Raw genomic sequence first — 18214 nt, 5'->3', positions numbered from 1 at the left:
CACTTAACTGGGGTAGCTTGCATCCTGAACACAGATTAAGAACACCAGTTCTAGCATGAAAGGGAAAAAAAGCAAACCCACATCTCATTACTGTATTCCACTTTACTCCAAGTAACTGCAAAGCAACACACATGATAGAACTAGTCCCTCTAGTTCAGATGTGCTCCTGCTCCCATCATATACTGACAGCATGAGCAACGTGCAAGGATCACAGGATGTTTCAGGCCACAACCTCTGGAGGGACCCAGGCTGGACAAGAATTACTATGAATTCTAACTAACCCATCAGCATTTCATTCATGTTATTGAAGTAATTTTACGTATTTGCTTTTTATAATATTATATATCTTAGCCTTACGGTAGGACTGGGGAAACAGGGGTTAGATAGTAATGTATGTGATTTCAGGTACTTTACATATCCTTATGTAGAGGAAGATATTTGAAATGGTAATGCATATGCCTTCCTTTAAAAGACAACAAACTGCTGTATTTTACACATGCGTGCATACGCAAGAGTGCAAAAACTTTTGTCCAGTATCCAACCTTCTTTTTTTAGGGAGGATTGTTGAGAAGGTGATTGCACAAGAGCTTCAGAGGATCCTGGATGAAGCAGATCATTTAGACCCCTTCTTGTTGGTTTCAGACCTGGGCATGGGACTGAAACAGCATTGGTCATACTTTTTGATGACTTCTGCTGGGAATAGGATGGGGGTAGTGCATCCATCCTTGCTCTACTTGATCTCTTGGCAGCTTTCAACACCATCGACCATGGTATCCTTCTGGATTGGCTACAGGAGTTAGAGGTGGGCAGCACTGTATTCTGCTGGTTTTTTCCCTTCCTCTGTGGCCAGTTCCAGTCGGTGCTGATTGAGGGTGAGAGATCCCGCCCTCGGCCCCTACTTTGTGGGGTTTTGCAGGGTTCAGTACTCTCTCCGCTCCTGTTGAATATCTACATGAAACCATTAGGTGAGGTCATCCATTGCCATGGGATAAAGTGCCATCAGGATGCTGATGACTCCCAGTTGTACATCTCTGCCTCTAGTGATTAAGTGATACTGTTGATGCCCTGTCTCAGTGTGTGGAAGCTGTGTGGGTTTGGAACAACAGGCTTCAGCTCAATCCTGGCAACACTGAATGTCTTTGGGGTTTGGGCCCTTCAGGATTCAGGAACTTGCCAACTTTGGTGCTGGATGGGATGGCACCACACCAAACAAACCCTGTGCACAATCTTTTGGGGTCCTTTTGGACTCACAACTCCTGCTCAAGGAGTAGATGGCAGTCATGGCGAGGAGGGCCTTTGTACAACTTCACATTGCATGCCAGTTATGCCCATTCCTGGATCAGGAGGATCTGTTCTCTGTCTCTCATACCCTGCTCACCTCCTGTATGGATTACTGTAATGCGCTCTACATAGGGCTGCCCTTGAAGAGCGTCTGGAAGCTGCAACTGGTACAAAAGGCAGCAGCGAGGGCAGTCATGTATGCTCCAAGGTCAGCACGTGTTACAGTTCTGCTCCATGAGCTGCATTGTTTACTGGTTTGCTTCCAGGTTAAATTCGAGGTGCTGGTTATGACCTACAAAGCCCCGCATGGCTTGGAGCCAAATTATTTGAGGGGCCACCACTCCCTGGCTACGTCTATCCATCCCATCAGGTCCGGCAGAAGGCAAATACTACAGATCCTGTCCGTTAAGGAGTTTCATCTGATGGGACCCAGGAGGAGAGCCTCTGGAACATCATCCCCCTGAGGTTAGATTGGCCCCAACCCTACTAGCCTTTTGGAGGACCCTGAAGACATGGTTCTGTCATCAGGCCTGGGGATCCCATGGAGGTATGGAGCTGATGAGATGGCTATATTGTTCATAAGCTGTTGGTTGGTACTCTCCTGCATTTTATGTTTTATGTTTTACATTTTAAGGTTAATGGTTGTTTTTAATTGCTTTAATTTGTTTTTTCTACTGGTTTTTGTCACTGTTGGTTTTTATTATTTATTTATTTTTTGTTTACAACTTTGTGAGCCATGTGTAAGATAGGTGGCTATATAAATTGAATAAATAAATAAATACATTTTATAAATATAAAATATTTTATAAATATAAAATATATAATATTTATTTATTGTATACAACAGTAAATTAGAAACCCAAGTTTATCGGAAGACGACCCACACCAATCAAGTACTCCATTACCAAAGTAACAACCCTACCTCCCACAAGAGGAGCTGTGTAAAAACATTATCCAAGCGAGCACAAACGCGTTGCGGCAACCCAGAAGAGCAGAAAAAGGAAACAGACCACCTATACAACATCTTCCAACAAAATGGATATCCACGCAACTGTATCAAAAAGTGCCTGGCTACTCAACCTACTACAACACAACCTACACAAGCTATAAAAAGGGTCACAATGCCATACATCAGAAACGTCTCAGAAACCGCCAAGAGACTATTACAACCACATGGCATCTCTGTAGCATACAATCCAACAAAATCACTCCAAAATATCTTAAGTAAACCAAAAGACCCAGTAGCACAAGAAGAAAAAACAGGAGTCATCTACAACATACAGTGTAAGGACTGTAACAAACACTATGTAGGACAGACAGGCAGAAGACTAGCAGAGCACATCCACGAGCACCAACTAGCAGTCAGAAGACACGATGAAAACTCCTAAATCTCACAACACATGGACAGACTCAACCATAGTTTTAACTGGGAAACTGTCAGCATTTCAGACCAAGCTAAATCCAAAAATGCAAGAGAATTCTTGGAAGCTTGGTATTCAGACAAGGCAGCAATTAACAGACACATAGAGATCAACAGCATCTACCTACTATTCAAAAGAGACAAAAGACCAGAAGATCGCCTCACCAGCAGTCATCACCCAGATAAGCAAAGGTCACCACCAGGCACACAATCAAGCAGTCAACAGATGCCAATCAAGGAACTACCAGAGGAGCAAAACAAAACCCCCACCAGCACGGGCAAGGCAGGCCACAGTATATAAACAGAGAGCAAACCCCATTTTAGCACTGAAGATGTTACCTAGCGGGGTAACGAAATGTTTGCAAGGAAAGAACCAAGCTTAGAGAACCCCAAGGATGCCACATTTATTTATTTATTTATTCTTAAAGTGGCAATGGCAGGGCATGGTGGGCTGTGCACAATGCTTACACTTCAGTGATTCAGAGACTAGATGCATCCATTCTACATTGAAATGCAATTTCTAGCCAATTGTGAAAGGGATTTGAATATTGAAGGATGATTTAATTCTTGCGACTCACACAAGAAAGAAAGAAAAAAAGGAAAAATAAGACCAGAGCCTGAAATTAGAGGCTCCCCTGGAAAGCAGGAAAAATTCAAGTACTATTGTCCAATTTTATCCTCTCTACAAAGCTTAAGAAGAAGGTGAGGTTGAGAGAAAACGTCTTGCCCAAAGACCCCCAGTGAAATTAACAGCCAATAGGGAGCAAAACATCTGTTTCTCCTTGTTAGGAACCACTGGATCCTTAATGCAGTTCCCCCATCTGGTGAAGACTGGCTGGAAGAGGCAGTCTTACTGTGTCGGCCCTTCGAGATAGCCCAGGTCAGGAAACAGACACCACAAGAATCACTCAGAAAGGATCAGGTAGCACCTTTTCCAACTAACAAATTTCATTAAAAGCCATAAGATTTTGTGAGCTGCAGCTCACTTCATCAGATGCTACTCTAGTGAGCTGCAACTTACAAAAGCTTGTGGCTTTTAATAAAATTGTTAGTTGGAAAAGATTCTATCAAATTCCTCCTGATTTTTTGCACCATAAACTGACGTGGCTCTCCTACAATGTCCACAAGAATGACCAGAACTCTATTGTTATACAGTATAAAAACCAAACCTTGAATCTTTCTCTCTCCCTCCCTGCCTCTTATACCAAAGAGAATCAAGGCAGGGCAATGTTCAGTTTCTTCCTCACCCTCTCCCATCTTTCCAGGCTAAGCTGAGGTTTTCATAACAGCTGTTGCATGCTTTTTTAAAGCTATCTATGTACTCCCCTACAACTGGAACACCCTTGTATTATTTTCCATGGTTAAAGCTTTAATTTCTATATCCCTTTTGCCTTTTTTTACAAAGACTGGAAACGAATACATTGCTCTAGCCATGCTTCTCAAACACAGTGCCTCCAGATATGTTAGATTACAGTTTGACTTAAAAGGCAAAGACCATACTAGCTAGAAATTCTGGGAGTGGTAGCTCTACAGCAGGTTGGTGAAAGCTCTCTTAAAAGATCTCAAAATGGCATTCAATTACCATGAATGGTATCTAAAAATATGCTAGGGTGAGGCATACTCACTTTGATGCTCTTGTTGATCCTGTTAATAAGCCAATTAAATAGACGATTGTAAATGTTCTTTGCCAGGGCATCCCGCACATAATAACCCTAAGTGCAAAGACAGTGATGGTTAGCCATTCAGAAGCTAAGAAAGAATAAACTGTGAAAAATATTTAGTCCCTGCCCTAGAACTTCGGTAAGAATCATTCCAGATTTAAATATTCATTGGGCACACCTACTGTTCATGTTTAAACAACAGTTAAGGCTGTTTTAGTCCTATCAGTTATCCCCTGTATACTCACAGAACTTGCAGAATCTTGATATCTATTTTTTAGTACACAGAACTAATATTCTCTGAGTTATTTGAAGTGAAAGGGTGCAACATAAAAAATATATACATTTGTACATGGCATGGATACAAACAACTAGCATTCAGTGAGAAGAGGCACATAAAGTGACTGGTTCCCAAGTTGTTTATTATTTCTTTGCTTGCTTATACTGTACATCTGATTCTATGCTGCCGTCTCTCTGGATTTAAGCCTGTTTACAGTTATAAAACCATAACGAACATTTGGATTTAAACAATACCTCAAAAACCCCTAATTCCACTGTCCATCTAACTGGGGTCTTCTCACCAAAGGCCCTATGGAAGAGCACAGTTTTCACTGCTTTCCAGAATGTTAACAGGATGGGGCTCATGTTGACCAGGGTGGGCCAGCTGTTCCAGAGGGAGGGGGCTGGCTGTAGGCTAGATTGGGAATTAAAAACAAAAAGCCTGGAAGAAGATCATGGCAAAGCACTTCTGTGGGGTGGCCTAGAAAACTACGTGGACATGTCCATGTAGTCACTAGGAGCTGAGTTCAACTTGAAGCAGTTGTTGCCTTTCTACCAAAGAAATCATATTCACACTGAAGGGCTATTTCAGCATGGCTCTGTCTCTGGCCCATTTTCTTCCTTCACGCTCTTCAAATTAGCTTGTCCAGCATCTAATCAATTAAACAGTTCCTGTCCCACTAAATCAAACTCACATCAGTCAGGCTGCATTTCTCCCAAGATCAGTTAAACAAAACACTGACCCACATTAAAACAAAAGAAGTTAAAGCATATTTCAAGAACAACACAGCAATGAAAAATGTCTGGGTTCTCTCTTTTCAAAGATTCCCTGGAATAAGTAATCAATCAATTTCTGTTAGTCTGATGGTCCTTCTGGAGAAGAAAACTAAATCAAGATAGTGCTACCTGCAAAACAATCCTCCTCTTTGCAATGTCTGAGTAACTTCAAATGCCTGGCACCCTGTTGTTTTTTTATACTGGGATCAATGAATCTGTGCTTGAGGCCAAGTACACTTTCCAGCATGGAACAGAATTATCACAACTAACACCTCTGCTTCGGAACCAGCAACATTTCAGAGAACTCATGAACACAAACCTGCCCAACACTCACTTGTGAAACATTCAGGGTTGTCACCACCTTATCCTGATGGGCTTCCACTGTTCGAGAGGACAAAGCTTGCTCCAGTACCGTTTTATCCAGTTTGATCAGGTGACAGATCTCTTGTACCACTGCAGAAGTAGAATGTGGAGGAAACAGGGCATGCAATAGTGAGACAGGAAGCCACACACTGGCAAGGAGGTTTGAACCAGTGGTGAGCGAGGCTCGGGTTTGTGATGGGTATGATCAGGTTAGGATCATTTCCCACCAAAATGGGGCGGGTTTGCCACAGTACCCTAAGCAATATGACTTCTAAGGGGAGTTAAAACTAAGCTTAGCGTGTCATGTTAGTGCAGCTACTAGATCTGTAGCTGACTTGGTTAAGTACACTGCAGAAACCCAGACATTGTCTGATGTAACAACAGCAAACTGTTGCAAGTTTCTCAGGCTTCATCTCCACTTTACTGACTGCTGGGGCAAGGATGGAGAAACTGATGGCAGGTGTTGCCTAGTCCAATATTACCATATTAAAGAAGGAGATGTAGTTATTAGCTTTGAGCAGAAGTGGAAGATCTTCTGGAACAATTGATCTGAGAAATACATATAGTCTCTCCAACAGCTCTACATTACAGGCTGTTTTCCACAAGGCAACTGATGTTACATCTCCTATTGCAAAGCTATTTTCAAGGTAAACCCATGATGACAACCTGGCTTCTCTGTGTAGTGTGCCCAGAAATGAGATTATGAAGACAACGGAACACAGAAGGCAGGTGTTCATGTAAGCAGCTGTTTTCATTTGATACCATCAAGTTCCTATGTAGCCCTGGAAATGATCCTTTTCTCCTACTTACCTTTGTCACTCTGGATAACACAAGATTGCGCCCCACCAGCTTGAAATTGCTCTCCAAATTGCACGTTGCCCAGTTTGAGAATGACTGCTGTCACCTCCAGCACTTCTGTCATCTCTGAGGGTGTGAACCCAATGGCTCGCATGGCATCCTGCATGAAAAAAGTTCCAGGGAAGAGCATGAACCTCAGAAAGTCCACAACTCACTTCTCTCCGGATCTAAGCAAAGCTGCATGTACATAATAGGAAGCAAAGTCCAGTGGTATTTTCAGGGAATGCCTGGGTACCGAATGAAAAGGATCTGGGGAACAGATTTAGGTTGCTCAGCTACATAGAATTCAAAGGGTCTTGAGACTAGTTTGTGGATTCAGAGATATAAACTTTTAAAAGTGGGACCTGCAACAAAATACTGTATTGCATGTTGTAGGATGCAGGATGGCTTCTGTTTAAGGATTGTGTATTCTCCATCTACCCTTCTTCTCTGTTTCTCCCCTGCAACAACCAATCAGCATTTTCTGACCACTGGGCATGGTCAATTCCCATCAAGCTTTAGTTCAGTTCAGTTCAGTTCAGTTCAGTTCAGTTCAGTTCAGTTCAGTTCAGTTCAGTTCAGTTTAGTTTCATGGAGGGTTACTTCTCCCTACATTTTCTCTTTTAAGTTGTTTTGCAGTTCCACAGAACATTGATTTCACCCAAGCTGGCTGATGCTCCCTCTTTTGTGGGAGTAGTACTGTTTTGGCAATGCAGGAATCCAACTTTGGATAATTACTTAGCTATTAGTATGCCTAGGGTTTCTTTGTATTATACATTGCACACAGAGCATAATATAACCCATACCTGAACAGCTTTGAAGTTGGCTGCATCATCAATTCCCTGCAGGCTTGCAGCCTCCTTGCTGAGGTAGTTATAAAGGCTGAAGTTTCTTTCTAGCTTCAGCTGCTCTGTTGAAGAGAAGGAACTGTGGAGATGGAGTCTTTAGCCACCCCACCCCACCCCACCCCACCCCACCCCACCCCACCCCACCCCACCCCACCCCTGAACCACTTTAACTCAAGGGTTTTTTTACGTGCTATAATGCCTCTTCAGTTCTCATGTGCCAATCACCTTCAACCAAAAGTAGACATTCCACATCTTGCCTTTAATATAGCCTGTTATCTCTGGCCAAAAGTATAACTTGCACAACTCAGTTTACCATAATTTAATATTACACTATAACTCCCATGGCCAGTTAGCATGCTAGTGGGGAAGTATGATGGAGATTTCTGTACAATGCACCTGGATAGGAATGCTGCTCTGATTCCTGCTATTCCATGTCCTCCCAGCTGCTGGGAAGAAATGGTTTAGTATCTTTGGCCATCCACACCTCAATGAGTTGAGAAGATTCCACATTTCCAGAAATGGGTTTTTCAAATTTCAGCAATGGATTTTTCCTGCATTCCCCTTATTTCAAAGAATCCTCTGGGTCCCTTTCTTTCTTTCTTTTTTTTTGGAGTATGAGGACTAATCCCACCTAAGTCACAAAGATCTCAAATGTGAAAGACATACTGAGCAACTGGTCTGAGCCTCCAGATAGGAGCTGATAGAAGATGTGGAAGTTTCTCTCGCCCTTCACATGATGCACTACTCGGGATTTCTCCAGCAGGTCTGCAAATAAATGCAGGACAAGAATGAGAAAATGAAAACACATTGGCTAGAGTTGGAAGGGGAGACTTTAAGGCTAGGTTGTTCCCTCTGCCTATGGATGACTGGAACATGTCCCCTATCAGCCAAGGAAGACCATGGTACTTTCAAGTTCATTATCTTGTCTGGGCAGCTTCTCCCTCCCCCTGCTTCATTCATTCATGCTGTCATCACTGCAATACAGGCATCTGGGCCAGGAGGTTAAGCAGGCTCTGCTGTTGTTGATGAATTTTCTTTGGGTTATTGGGGTTTACTGTTTTAGCTTTGGATGCTATGGGTTTCATGTTGTGTTTTTTGTTTTAATCTTTGTATGCTGCCCAGAATTGCTTCTGTGAGGTGGGTGGCCCCCTTCTGTTCAAAAGATCTGGAAGGTCATACTCACAATTGTTAATGACACCACCCAGAGGATCACCCTTGAAGTCAAACTCGATATCCATGTATTTGCCCTGGGGAGGAAAAGAAACAGAGGGGAAACATTTTGCTCATGTGGAGCCAAATGTGATGCCTGAATCTCTAAAAAGTGTGAAGGCCTCCCCACCCTTTTTTGCTTCTGGCTAGTTCAAGGTATTGCACAGACGTGCAGATGGGTGCATTTAAAGCCAGCTGTCTGAAAACAGAAGAGTCTTGCAGCATTTGAAAACTAATCTATTTATTACGATGTGAACAATAAAAAAAAAAATGCCTCAGCAGATGGCAGCAGCTGGATGATCTTGTTTGAGCTTGGAAGCCAAGCCACGCCAATCAGGACTACTTGCAGGAGAGACAACCCGGGCTCTACCTTAGAGTGCATTCAGTTCTGGAAGAAGCCCATTGCTGTACTGTTGCCTGGTTGTGTCCATGAACTCATCAGGAGTTGAGCTTGATTAAAAGAAGACTTTCCTTTTTTAAAGCTCTATATAGATTCGTTCACAAGACAGTTGGTTTTATTGCAACCAACTGACACATTTATTCTTCCGGAAATTGTCTGAAGGCAGTAACTACTAAGGGCCACATTACATGTGATGTGTATCTATTCTGCAGGGCAGCAAGTTGAAGTTACAAATGGAATCTAGATTAGAGAGTTGGCATGGGAGGGAGTTAAGATTACTCCCCTTTCCCTTCAGATCTTTGCTGTAAAGCCCATTTTACACATTTTGAGAGATTAAAACATCTTCCATCGTTATGTATTTTACAACATGTCCAATTAGAAACACATTTAAACTGTAAAAATACAACAATCTTTTGATCTTACAGATTCTCAACCTTATCCATGGCTGATGCCAAGCATGCTTCCATCAACAAGCAGTGTCTCCTGTTCTTAGAAATGTTGCTCTACACAAGAGCTGTTTTGGTAAATTCCAGGAAATGCTGGAAAATATAAGCATTTTATATTTGTCTACTCTGCTCTTTTGAACTTTTGTATATATACCATATACCAGGGTTGTATATATAGCATGACTGGGCGATTTAGGTGTGGTTTAATTGTACAAGTTGATCCACAGTTCTGTTTCCTGATAATTTTATTCTTCTTAAAAATGTTTTTAGCCCTCAAAGCAGCAAAAATAGAATTGTGCACCTGGAGGAACCGCAGAAGTCAAAGTAGGTGTGTGTGTGACAGAGAAAGAGAATAAAAGAGCACTCAAATCATTTTTAAAAGTAAAAAGAGAAGGCTTTGTAAATCTATTTGCCTCCATGATGAGCAGAAGTAGAATAAATTATGCAGAACATTTTATTGACCCTTATCATTTATGCAGAACATTTTATTGACCCTTCTCATTTATGCAGGTCAGATCATCTAGTTTTTCTTTGTACACTATTTGAGTTGTACAGTTGTGATGCAGGAGCCAGGATTTTAAAAGATTGTAGATCTAGTCTTGCTCCCAAGCCTAGATTTACAAGGCATATTTTTGACGAAATATTAGAAGCTGTGCTATTTCCACTAAGTAGTCATTCTCCGTCAAGAACTTACAAATCGGGAGGAGTTGTCATTGCGGATGGTTTTGGCATTCCCAAAGGCTGCAAGAGGAGGAAAAAAAATGCACATTTCCTTAGGTATAACTTGGACAGGCTAGCCTAGCTGTTGACAGCGTAGTATTATAAAGCCTTGGGGCAAGATTATGGAGGCAATATACTGGTAAGTACAGACCAGGGGTCTCCAAATTCTTCAGCTCATCAACCCCTTCATGAAGTTTCAGATTGTTCATTGACCTCCAAACATTTATTATACGGAAATAATTTAATAAATACTACTTTAATAGTATTATGAATAATAATAACAATAACAACAGCAACAATGGATAGTTCCATCAACCCTTGGGAGTCGATATTAACCACTTTGGAGAACCCTGGTATAGACCAACAATATGCAAAACAACTATCAGCGCATCAGCTTTCCCCCAGTTTGGTGCCTCTAAATGTATTAGACTTCAGCCCACCAACCTATATAGCTAATAGGCATACGGGAGAAGAAGTCCAACCCATCAGGTTGAGGATACTTCTGGAGAAGATAAAGTTGGGGAAGGTCAGTCACTTCTGCTGAAGAGAGAGGGGGAAGCCAGTTCACTATTCAATGTCTCTCATTGTAAAGGAACTATATGAGTGTTCCAGTGCTCCCAGGACTGCAAAAAAGTGAAGGACTTTCTTTTAAATTTGGATTTAACCCTTGTTAGCCCATAGCCTTCTAGGAGTGAGCAGCTGTAGAAACTTAAATTATAAATGAATAAACACATTTCCTCCCCCACATCCCAAGAAGCAGGATTACTTGATGTTTTCTCACTGACTGGTAATGTTTGGCAGGAGCAGAAGGAAACCAGACCAGGGGAATCCACCAGTGCCTGTGCCATATAAATCCCATTGCCCTATAAATCATGCCTGTGGTAAGTTAGGGATTGCCAGTATGGACAGAAAATTTAGATTGGTATCATTTTTTGCCAGTTCAAGAACTTGTGGACAGGTCTTTGACTCAGCTGTGAAGGAAAGCTCTCAACAACCATGCCTTATAACCAGTACAAATGCAGTGTAGGTGCTCAACTGGAAGAACTGCACTTTCTCAACAGCAAAATACTGCCTTCTGCATTATGGGAAAGTGTGATAACAGATAATTGCCCAGTGAATGCCTGTAAGTACAGAAAAGCCTCGATGCAGGCCTGGAGAACTGTTCCCTCCCTTTCCCATCCCTTTCAAAGGCTCAAATACATACCTTCCAGGACAGGATTTGACTGTAGCAGCTGTTCCTTGACACGGTTCACCTCCTCCCCTTTTCCACATACAGCTGCCACATAGGACATGACAAGCTTGCTGGCCTCTAATGGAGAAGAAGTGAGAGTAGCATAGAATCAGTCATAGAAGATATGACTTGGTAGGGACATTAAAAAAGACCCAGTTTTGGTCCAGGGGTTCAGGCACCAGACCAGAAACCGAGAGACTGTGAGTTCTAATCCTGCCTTAGGCATGAAGCCAGCTGGGTGACCTTGGGCCACTCACTCTCTCTCTCAGCCCTAGGAAGCAGGCAATGGCAAACCACTTCTGAAGTCTTGCCAAGAAGGCTGTAGGGACTCATCCAGACAGTCACCAAAACTGACTGGAAGGGACCAAAAAAAGGAGTGTGTGTGATAAGTCATCCTGTCTAACTCCCTACTCAGTGGATGAATCCACTACTAAACCATGCCTAATGTAAGTGGCTATCCAGCCCCAATGGAAGACCTCTGGTAAAGAGATCACATTTGAGGCAGACCGTCCCCCTGCTTAACCCCTCTTGTCATCAGGAAATTCCTCTTCATGATTATGGAATGCATTTAGAACTTCATTCTGAATTGTTGTAGGCATCTGACTTATGTTATTTAGGAAGGAGAGAGGGCAAATCCATTATACCAATCCATGTGAACCAGGAGAATGTTCCTCATGGAGGAATAATTGGCACATAACTTGCCACCAAAACAGTATCAATCACTAGAGGAATGTTCTCCAACTTCGTAGTCCCAAATTGGTTGCCCAGCTACTTCCATCATCTAAGGAACGGAGCCAGTAGGATATGCTGACTAAGGATGAGGGGTATTCTAACCCAGTACATCCCCAGGCTGGGGACGTTTGCTTAAATTAGTAATTTTGACATTGGACACTGCCGCTAAACTAATTTTAAGGAACCACTTTGCCCCTGTGTTCCCCTCCTGCTTCTATATTCTGCTTCATTGATTTGAGAAAGCTCATATTAAAATGCATTTATTTAAAGAGAGCTCTACAAGAACAGGGTGACTGCACAATGAAACCACTTCCCTTGAAGCCTTTCCCAGCTCTTTGGGTGTCTTCAGTTCCACCCCCAGCTTTCCCTGCAGTGATCAACTCAACGCATGGGCAACCCACCCTGGTTTTCTCTTGCCCCCTCCCCATACAGTGCCCTTCTTGATTAACTCAGCCCATCCTCAACTCACCTGTTTTGCCAGCCCCACTCTCACCGGTGATAAGGATGCATTGATCTCTGTCCTGATCTTTCAATGAGCGATAAGCGTCATCAGCAATGGCGTAACTGTGCAAACACAGGGAGAAGAGTGAGGAGGGTTGTTGCCCTGGTTTCCCCCCGGAGCTGTCTTCTCCCTCTCTCCCCCTGAAATCCATTCCTGAGAGTTGTTGGGGACGATAATTCCCACTTCATCAGCATCTCACTTACATGTGGGGTTTGACAGCAAAGAAGTTACAGTTCTTATACTCCTCCACCGTTTTTGCTGAGTAAATGGGCAGCGGCTGGTATGGGTTCAGTGAGATCACCACATTCCCAATATATGTCTGTGAGGCAGAAATAGGTTGTTCTCATTAGCAAGATGGCAGTGCTCATGCTGTAGGGCAGTATTTCTCAGCCTTCGCAGCTAAGATGGGTGGACTTCACCCCCCAGAATTCCCCACTCCAGCATACTGGCTGGGGAATTCTGGGAGGTGAAGTCCACACATCTTAAAGTGGCCAAGATTGAGAAACACACTGCTGTAGGGGAAAGAGTCAAGGGTTGGATCTGTCCCTTCTGTTCACCATTGCTATCTGCTTCTATTCCTATTTCTTACTCTGGCTCAGGGGGACCAGGGGGACAAGGAGGCAAAGGGGCCTCACCGCCACTGTCTTCTTGCTCACCAGTTTCCTACTCAGCAGGCAAACAAGCTGGTCCCACCCATGGAGTAGAGCAAGGCAGCTGCTCAGCGACCACTGCCAAGAAAGGGCAACAAGAAAGACCAATCCGCCAGCCCAGGCAGTCTTTCTGTAGGGGCCAAGAGAAGGCAGATTCTTGGGTTTGGGCTTTGGCAACAAAATGTCTTGGGCCAGTCCTGCTACTGCTGGTGAGGAAGGAGGTTCACCCATGTCTGCCCACTGCAAGTCTCTTGCCTCAAAGCTCCCTAAAACATGGAGCCTGGTAGATTTAATAAATTCCTTAGTTCCTCCCAATTTTAGCTGTATCATGTCCCCTTACCCAAGCTTTCTAGAACTAGTAGAGGAAATTGGGCTCTGCCTGTTGCTATAAATCAGGTCCTAAAAAGGATGAATCTGACTAAGTGGGACCCTGCTGCCCCACTTAACTGGCCTTTCTCTTATTCCCTTTTCCCATGGCTCCTTCACTTTCCCTTGTTCCCTCCAGTCCATCCCTTGTGATAAGTGGTGATTCTAGTCTGTCTTCTCACGCTATCGATCAATGGACACTGTGCAGTTATTCCAACTTTTGTTGCACTAAGGAAGAAGAAAACACAGGAAGACTACAAAGAGAAGATTATTTTATCTGGTAAAAAGTAAAGTCTCCTTTGAATCAAGCTTAGCTCCTGATGATTTCATGGACAAATCCATGTTATTTTTTTTGGAAAGGTGTGTAAGTGCTTTGCCAACGTCCCTTCTGGGATTTTATCCCCCAACTTCCCAGTCTAATCAGGTGGTCTCCCATCCAAGTACGAGCCAGGTCTCACTCTGCTTAGTGCTGTGATTTTTTCCTTTTTGTTTTATTTTTTGAGATCAACCAAGCTTTGGCCAGTGGCTGCCACCTGCCATGAATGAAGCAAGGCAATTAGGTTCAGTTTTTTTCAATGATCTCCTGTGCTAAGCACAGTTAAATCTAATCTAATGAATTTTTTAAAGAAGGAATAAACTCCTGTGGGTTGGGAACTCTTTATTTCAAATCTCTTATTAAAAATTTGTGTATTGTGTATAAATAAATGGCAGTGATACAAGGAACAAATTATTAGTACTTAGGAGGTACAAGCAAGTTAACGTGAATGTTTCCATTAATTTTTGCATTGCTCGAAGTTCTTCTCTGCTGACAATGCACTGTATTCTCTTAAGGGCCTGTCCTACCTTGGCTTTTGAAGCAGAATTTATTAATAAAAAGGGACCATGAAAACACTTCCTTTAAAATGCACATATTCTTAGGTTGGAATCCTCTTAATGTTTCCTAGGGTTGAACACGCAGTGCAGAGGTACTTCTGAGTAAACTCTGCACAAAAGCCACTTTAGTGTAGTGGTACAGGAGCTGGCCTAGAAAGGAGGAGACGGTGAGTTCCAGTCCTGCCTTAGGCGTGAAAGCCGGCTGGGTGACTTTGGGCCAGTCCCTCTCTCTCAGCCCAACCCACCTCACAGGGTTGTTGCTGTGGGGAAAATAGGAGGCAGGGGTATTGGGTATGTTCACCACATTGAGTTATATATAAAAAAAGCAGGTTAAAAATTCATCATCATCATCCTTTCCATTTTGAGAGATGGCTGCTCTCAAAATGGAAAGTGTCCTCTATTTGAAGGTCTGCCTGGTTTGATCAGAGGAAGTTTCCATCCACAATAAGAAACAGAAGGTACATGGATCATCTTCCTTGTGGAGATGTACCGCTTTCCTTTTATAGCATTGTTTTTTTCATTTTGCAGCCATGCAAAATGATCAGCATATGAAAATATTTACGAAAATCTTTAGGCCTTTTCTGTTGGCTGTATTCTTTCTTTCTTTTTCCTTTCTGAGTTAGTTGTGGTGGTTGTGATGGTGGAAGTAGCTGCTCTAACGACACGCATCCTAGTAGATCTTTGCTTGCCAGCTTCCCAGGTTCCAATCTTTCTGACCCTAAAGTGACAAGGCTCCCAGCTCTGTTATTCTCTGTATCCCCATCCCCCCTTACATAGATGTCTTGATGTTCAAATCGTTTCTTCAAGTTCTGCATCAGTGTGTCTTCGGTCAGTGGCTCCAACAGCACCAAATCTCCCACACCGACAGAGTCAAGCACCGCCATGCTCTCCATGGTTAAAAGAATGGCAGGGATTTCAAACACTGAGGAAAGTAACCTGCAAGTGAGTGAGTCACAAGTTAAATCCAGATGTTTCTGCCACAGAATCAAGAGCTTTTCACACAATGACCCATGAAAAACGGTTGCAGATTCTTGGTGCATACAGAGCCAGTGACAATCCATAGATGGATAATGTGCAAAAAAGCGTAAAGCCCGGTGTGAGTTTTAAAACAGGAAAAATAATCAAATAACTAAGGTAATTTGGATCACCGCTTGACTGACTGTACTATTTAGATGCTGGCATATAAATGGATGTCTTGGAGAAGACTCCTGAGAATACCATGGACAGCTGAGAAAACAAACCAATGGATTATTGAACAAATCAAACCAGAGTTCTTACTTGAGGCACAAATGACCAGGCTCAAATTATCCTACTTCGGACACATTATGCGAAGACCCAGCACTCTGGAAGAGGCTCTAATGCTGGGAAAGGTAAAAGAAAAGAGCAGAAGAGGCGACCAGCAGCAAGGTGGATGGACTCAGTTACAGTAGCGATGGGTGCACCAGTAGAAGACCTGAAGGATCAGGTTAGGGACAGATCCTCCTGGAGAAAATCTATCTATGTGGTCGCTAGGAACCAAAAATGACTTGATGGCACATAATATCTCTCTCTCTCTCTCTCTCCTCTCAACTATCTGTCTGTCTGTCTGTCTGTCTGTCTGTCTGTCTATCTATCTATCTATCTATCTATCTATCTATCTATCTATCTATCTATCTATCATATAAATGGATATCTTTGCAAAATAATTGTACTTCAGACTCTAGACGAATCTAGAATTAGTAACTGTCTCTCTTATATTTATTCAATGTATTATCTTGGTTTGATATTCCCCTAAACAGGAAAAACTTCATATTTTGAACTAAGTTTCAGCAGTAACTACATACCTAGGACACTACTTTCTTTGCACACATCACTGTCATATTTATTATTAGTGGAAAGTAACTTCTCTATTATGATGCCGTAAATGTACAGCTTGATTACAGTAGAGGTTTATCATGGTTTTGCTAAAAGTTATTCCAGATGGGAAATATCCTTTAATGGCTCATATTTTTCCTGAATAGACATTCACCAGAGATACAGTTTGAATAAGTGCTTGTTTAAAGGGTGGTGTATGAGTAGCAACACAGATGAAATACACTAAATTAGAGAGTTCTGTGTACAGTCGTGTGAAAAAGAAAGTACACCTTCTTTGAGTTCTATGGTTTTAAATATCAGGACATAATAAAAATCATCTGGTCCTTAGCAGTTCTCAAAAGTAGGTAAATACCACCGCAGATGAACAACACACAACATATTACACCATGTCATCATTTATTTTACAAAAAGAAAGCCAAAATGGAGAAGCCATGGTGAAAAACTAAGTACACCCTTACTGCTTCCGTAGGTATGAACAGGCTAAGTAGCAGCCAGGTGCTGCTAATCAAATGCCCTTGATCAACTGATCATCAGCAACTGTGACGACCTCTATAACAGACAAAGTTTTAGGAGTTTGCTGGTCTCGAGCATTGAGGTGTGTGTAAACACAATGTGTCAGAATCCTCACAATCAATCAACCATCCTGCTAGTTGATCCTGCTAGTTTGCTTGGTTTGTTTCTGCCATTACAGTGAAAATTGGGGGGGGGGGGTTGGAAGGTGAACTGTTAGGTGCAGATGGACTGTTATCTGGTTCTCAGGAATGCTCAAGGCTGTACCAGTGTGAGACAAGGAGAGAACCGTTGACATGCGCAAGAGAGACTCAGAGACAGAAGCGGGGAGATGAAATGGGAATGGGGTAAAATCAAGTTTTGGCATGCACGGGACTCAGTTCCAACAATGCTCTAGAGCTGTACACTAGTTCTCAATAAATGAACTTTTCTTTGAACTTGCATCAGTTTCAAGGGGAGTTGCTTTCATTGGGAACTGAGCACCGCAGTTTGTTACAAATTGTTGGAACTGCGTCCCTCATGCGCCAAAACTTGATTATTAGTATAATAATAATAATAATAATAATAATAATAATAATAATAATAATAATATAAAGAGTAAAGACATCAGTAATAATCTTAGAGAAGCAATTGTTGCTGCCCATTAATCTGGGAAGGGTTATAAGGCCATTTCCAAACAATTGAAAGTCCATCATTCTACAGTGAGGAAGATTATTCACAAGAGGAAAATATTCAAGATAGTTGCCAATCTTCCCAGGAGTGGACGTCCCAGCAAATTCATCCCAAGGTCAGACCGTGGAATGCTCAGAGAAATGGCAAAAAATCCAAGAGTTACATCTCAGACTCTACAGTACAGGCCTCAGTTAGCATGTTAAATGTTCAAGTTCATGACAGTACAATTAGAAAAAGACTGAACAAGTATGGTTTGTGTGGAAGGGTTGCCAGGAGAGAGCCTCTTCTCTCTAAAAGAACATGGCAGCATGGCTTAGGATTGCAGAGTTACATCTGAACAAATCACAAGACTTCTGGAACACTGTCCTTTGGACAGATGAGACCAAAGTGGAGATGTTTGGCTATAATGCACAGCGTCACGTTTGGCGAAAACCAAACACAGCATATCAGCACAAACATCTCGTACGAACCGTCAAGAACGATGGTGGAGGGGTAATGATTTTGCAACCACAGGACCTGGGCACCTTGCAGTCATTGAGTTGACCATGAACTCCTCTGTATACCAAAGTATTCTAGAGTCAAATGT

The 18214-nt window shown here is 42.5% G+C and overlaps 1 protein-coding gene across 3 annotated transcripts in view; it reads right to left on the bottom strand.

Moving 5' to 3' along the window:
* LOC103066265 (unconventional myosin-Ia-like) overlaps positions 1 to 18214 on the bottom strand; it is a 53962-nt gene that overhangs the window by 23452 nt on the left and 12296 nt on the right. For 2 of the 3 annotated variants that reach the window (XM_015889220.3, XM_007421321.4), the window contains exons 2-12: positions 15366 to 15528; positions 12907 to 13022; positions 12671 to 12765; positions 11443 to 11547; positions 10213 to 10259; positions 8647 to 8710; positions 8130 to 8228; positions 7422 to 7525; positions 6589 to 6736; positions 5750 to 5868; positions 4327 to 4413 (exon numbers count right to left, since the gene is read on the bottom strand). In XM_015889220.3, coding sequence (XP_015744706.1) covers positions 4327 to 4413; positions 5750 to 5868; positions 6589 to 6736; positions 7422 to 7525; positions 8130 to 8228; positions 8647 to 8710; positions 10213 to 10259; positions 11443 to 11547; positions 12671 to 12765; positions 12907 to 13022; positions 15366 to 15485 — 1104 coding nt within the window. In that variant the 5' untranslated portion in view covers positions 15486 to 15528. Of the gene's footprint in view, positions 1 to 4326; positions 4414 to 5749; positions 5869 to 6588; positions 6737 to 7421; positions 7526 to 8129; positions 8229 to 8646; positions 8711 to 9495; positions 9571 to 10212; positions 10260 to 11442; positions 11548 to 12670; positions 12766 to 12906; positions 13023 to 15365; positions 15529 to 18214 lie in introns of those variants that run through there. The other variant, XM_025171162.2, reaches the window with a different exon arrangement.

The sequence above is a fragment of the Python bivittatus genome, unplaced genomic scaffold (genome assembly GCF_059951505.1).
Source record: "Python bivittatus isolate LINGU-HERP-01145 unplaced genomic scaffold, Pbiv_v1 ctg000220_np1212, whole genome shotgun sequence".
NCBI lineage: Eukaryota > Metazoa > Chordata > Lepidosauria > Squamata > Pythonidae > Python > Python bivittatus.
Note: the sequence above shows the minus strand (reverse complement) of the source record. Positions and strands in the feature narration are given on the sequence as shown.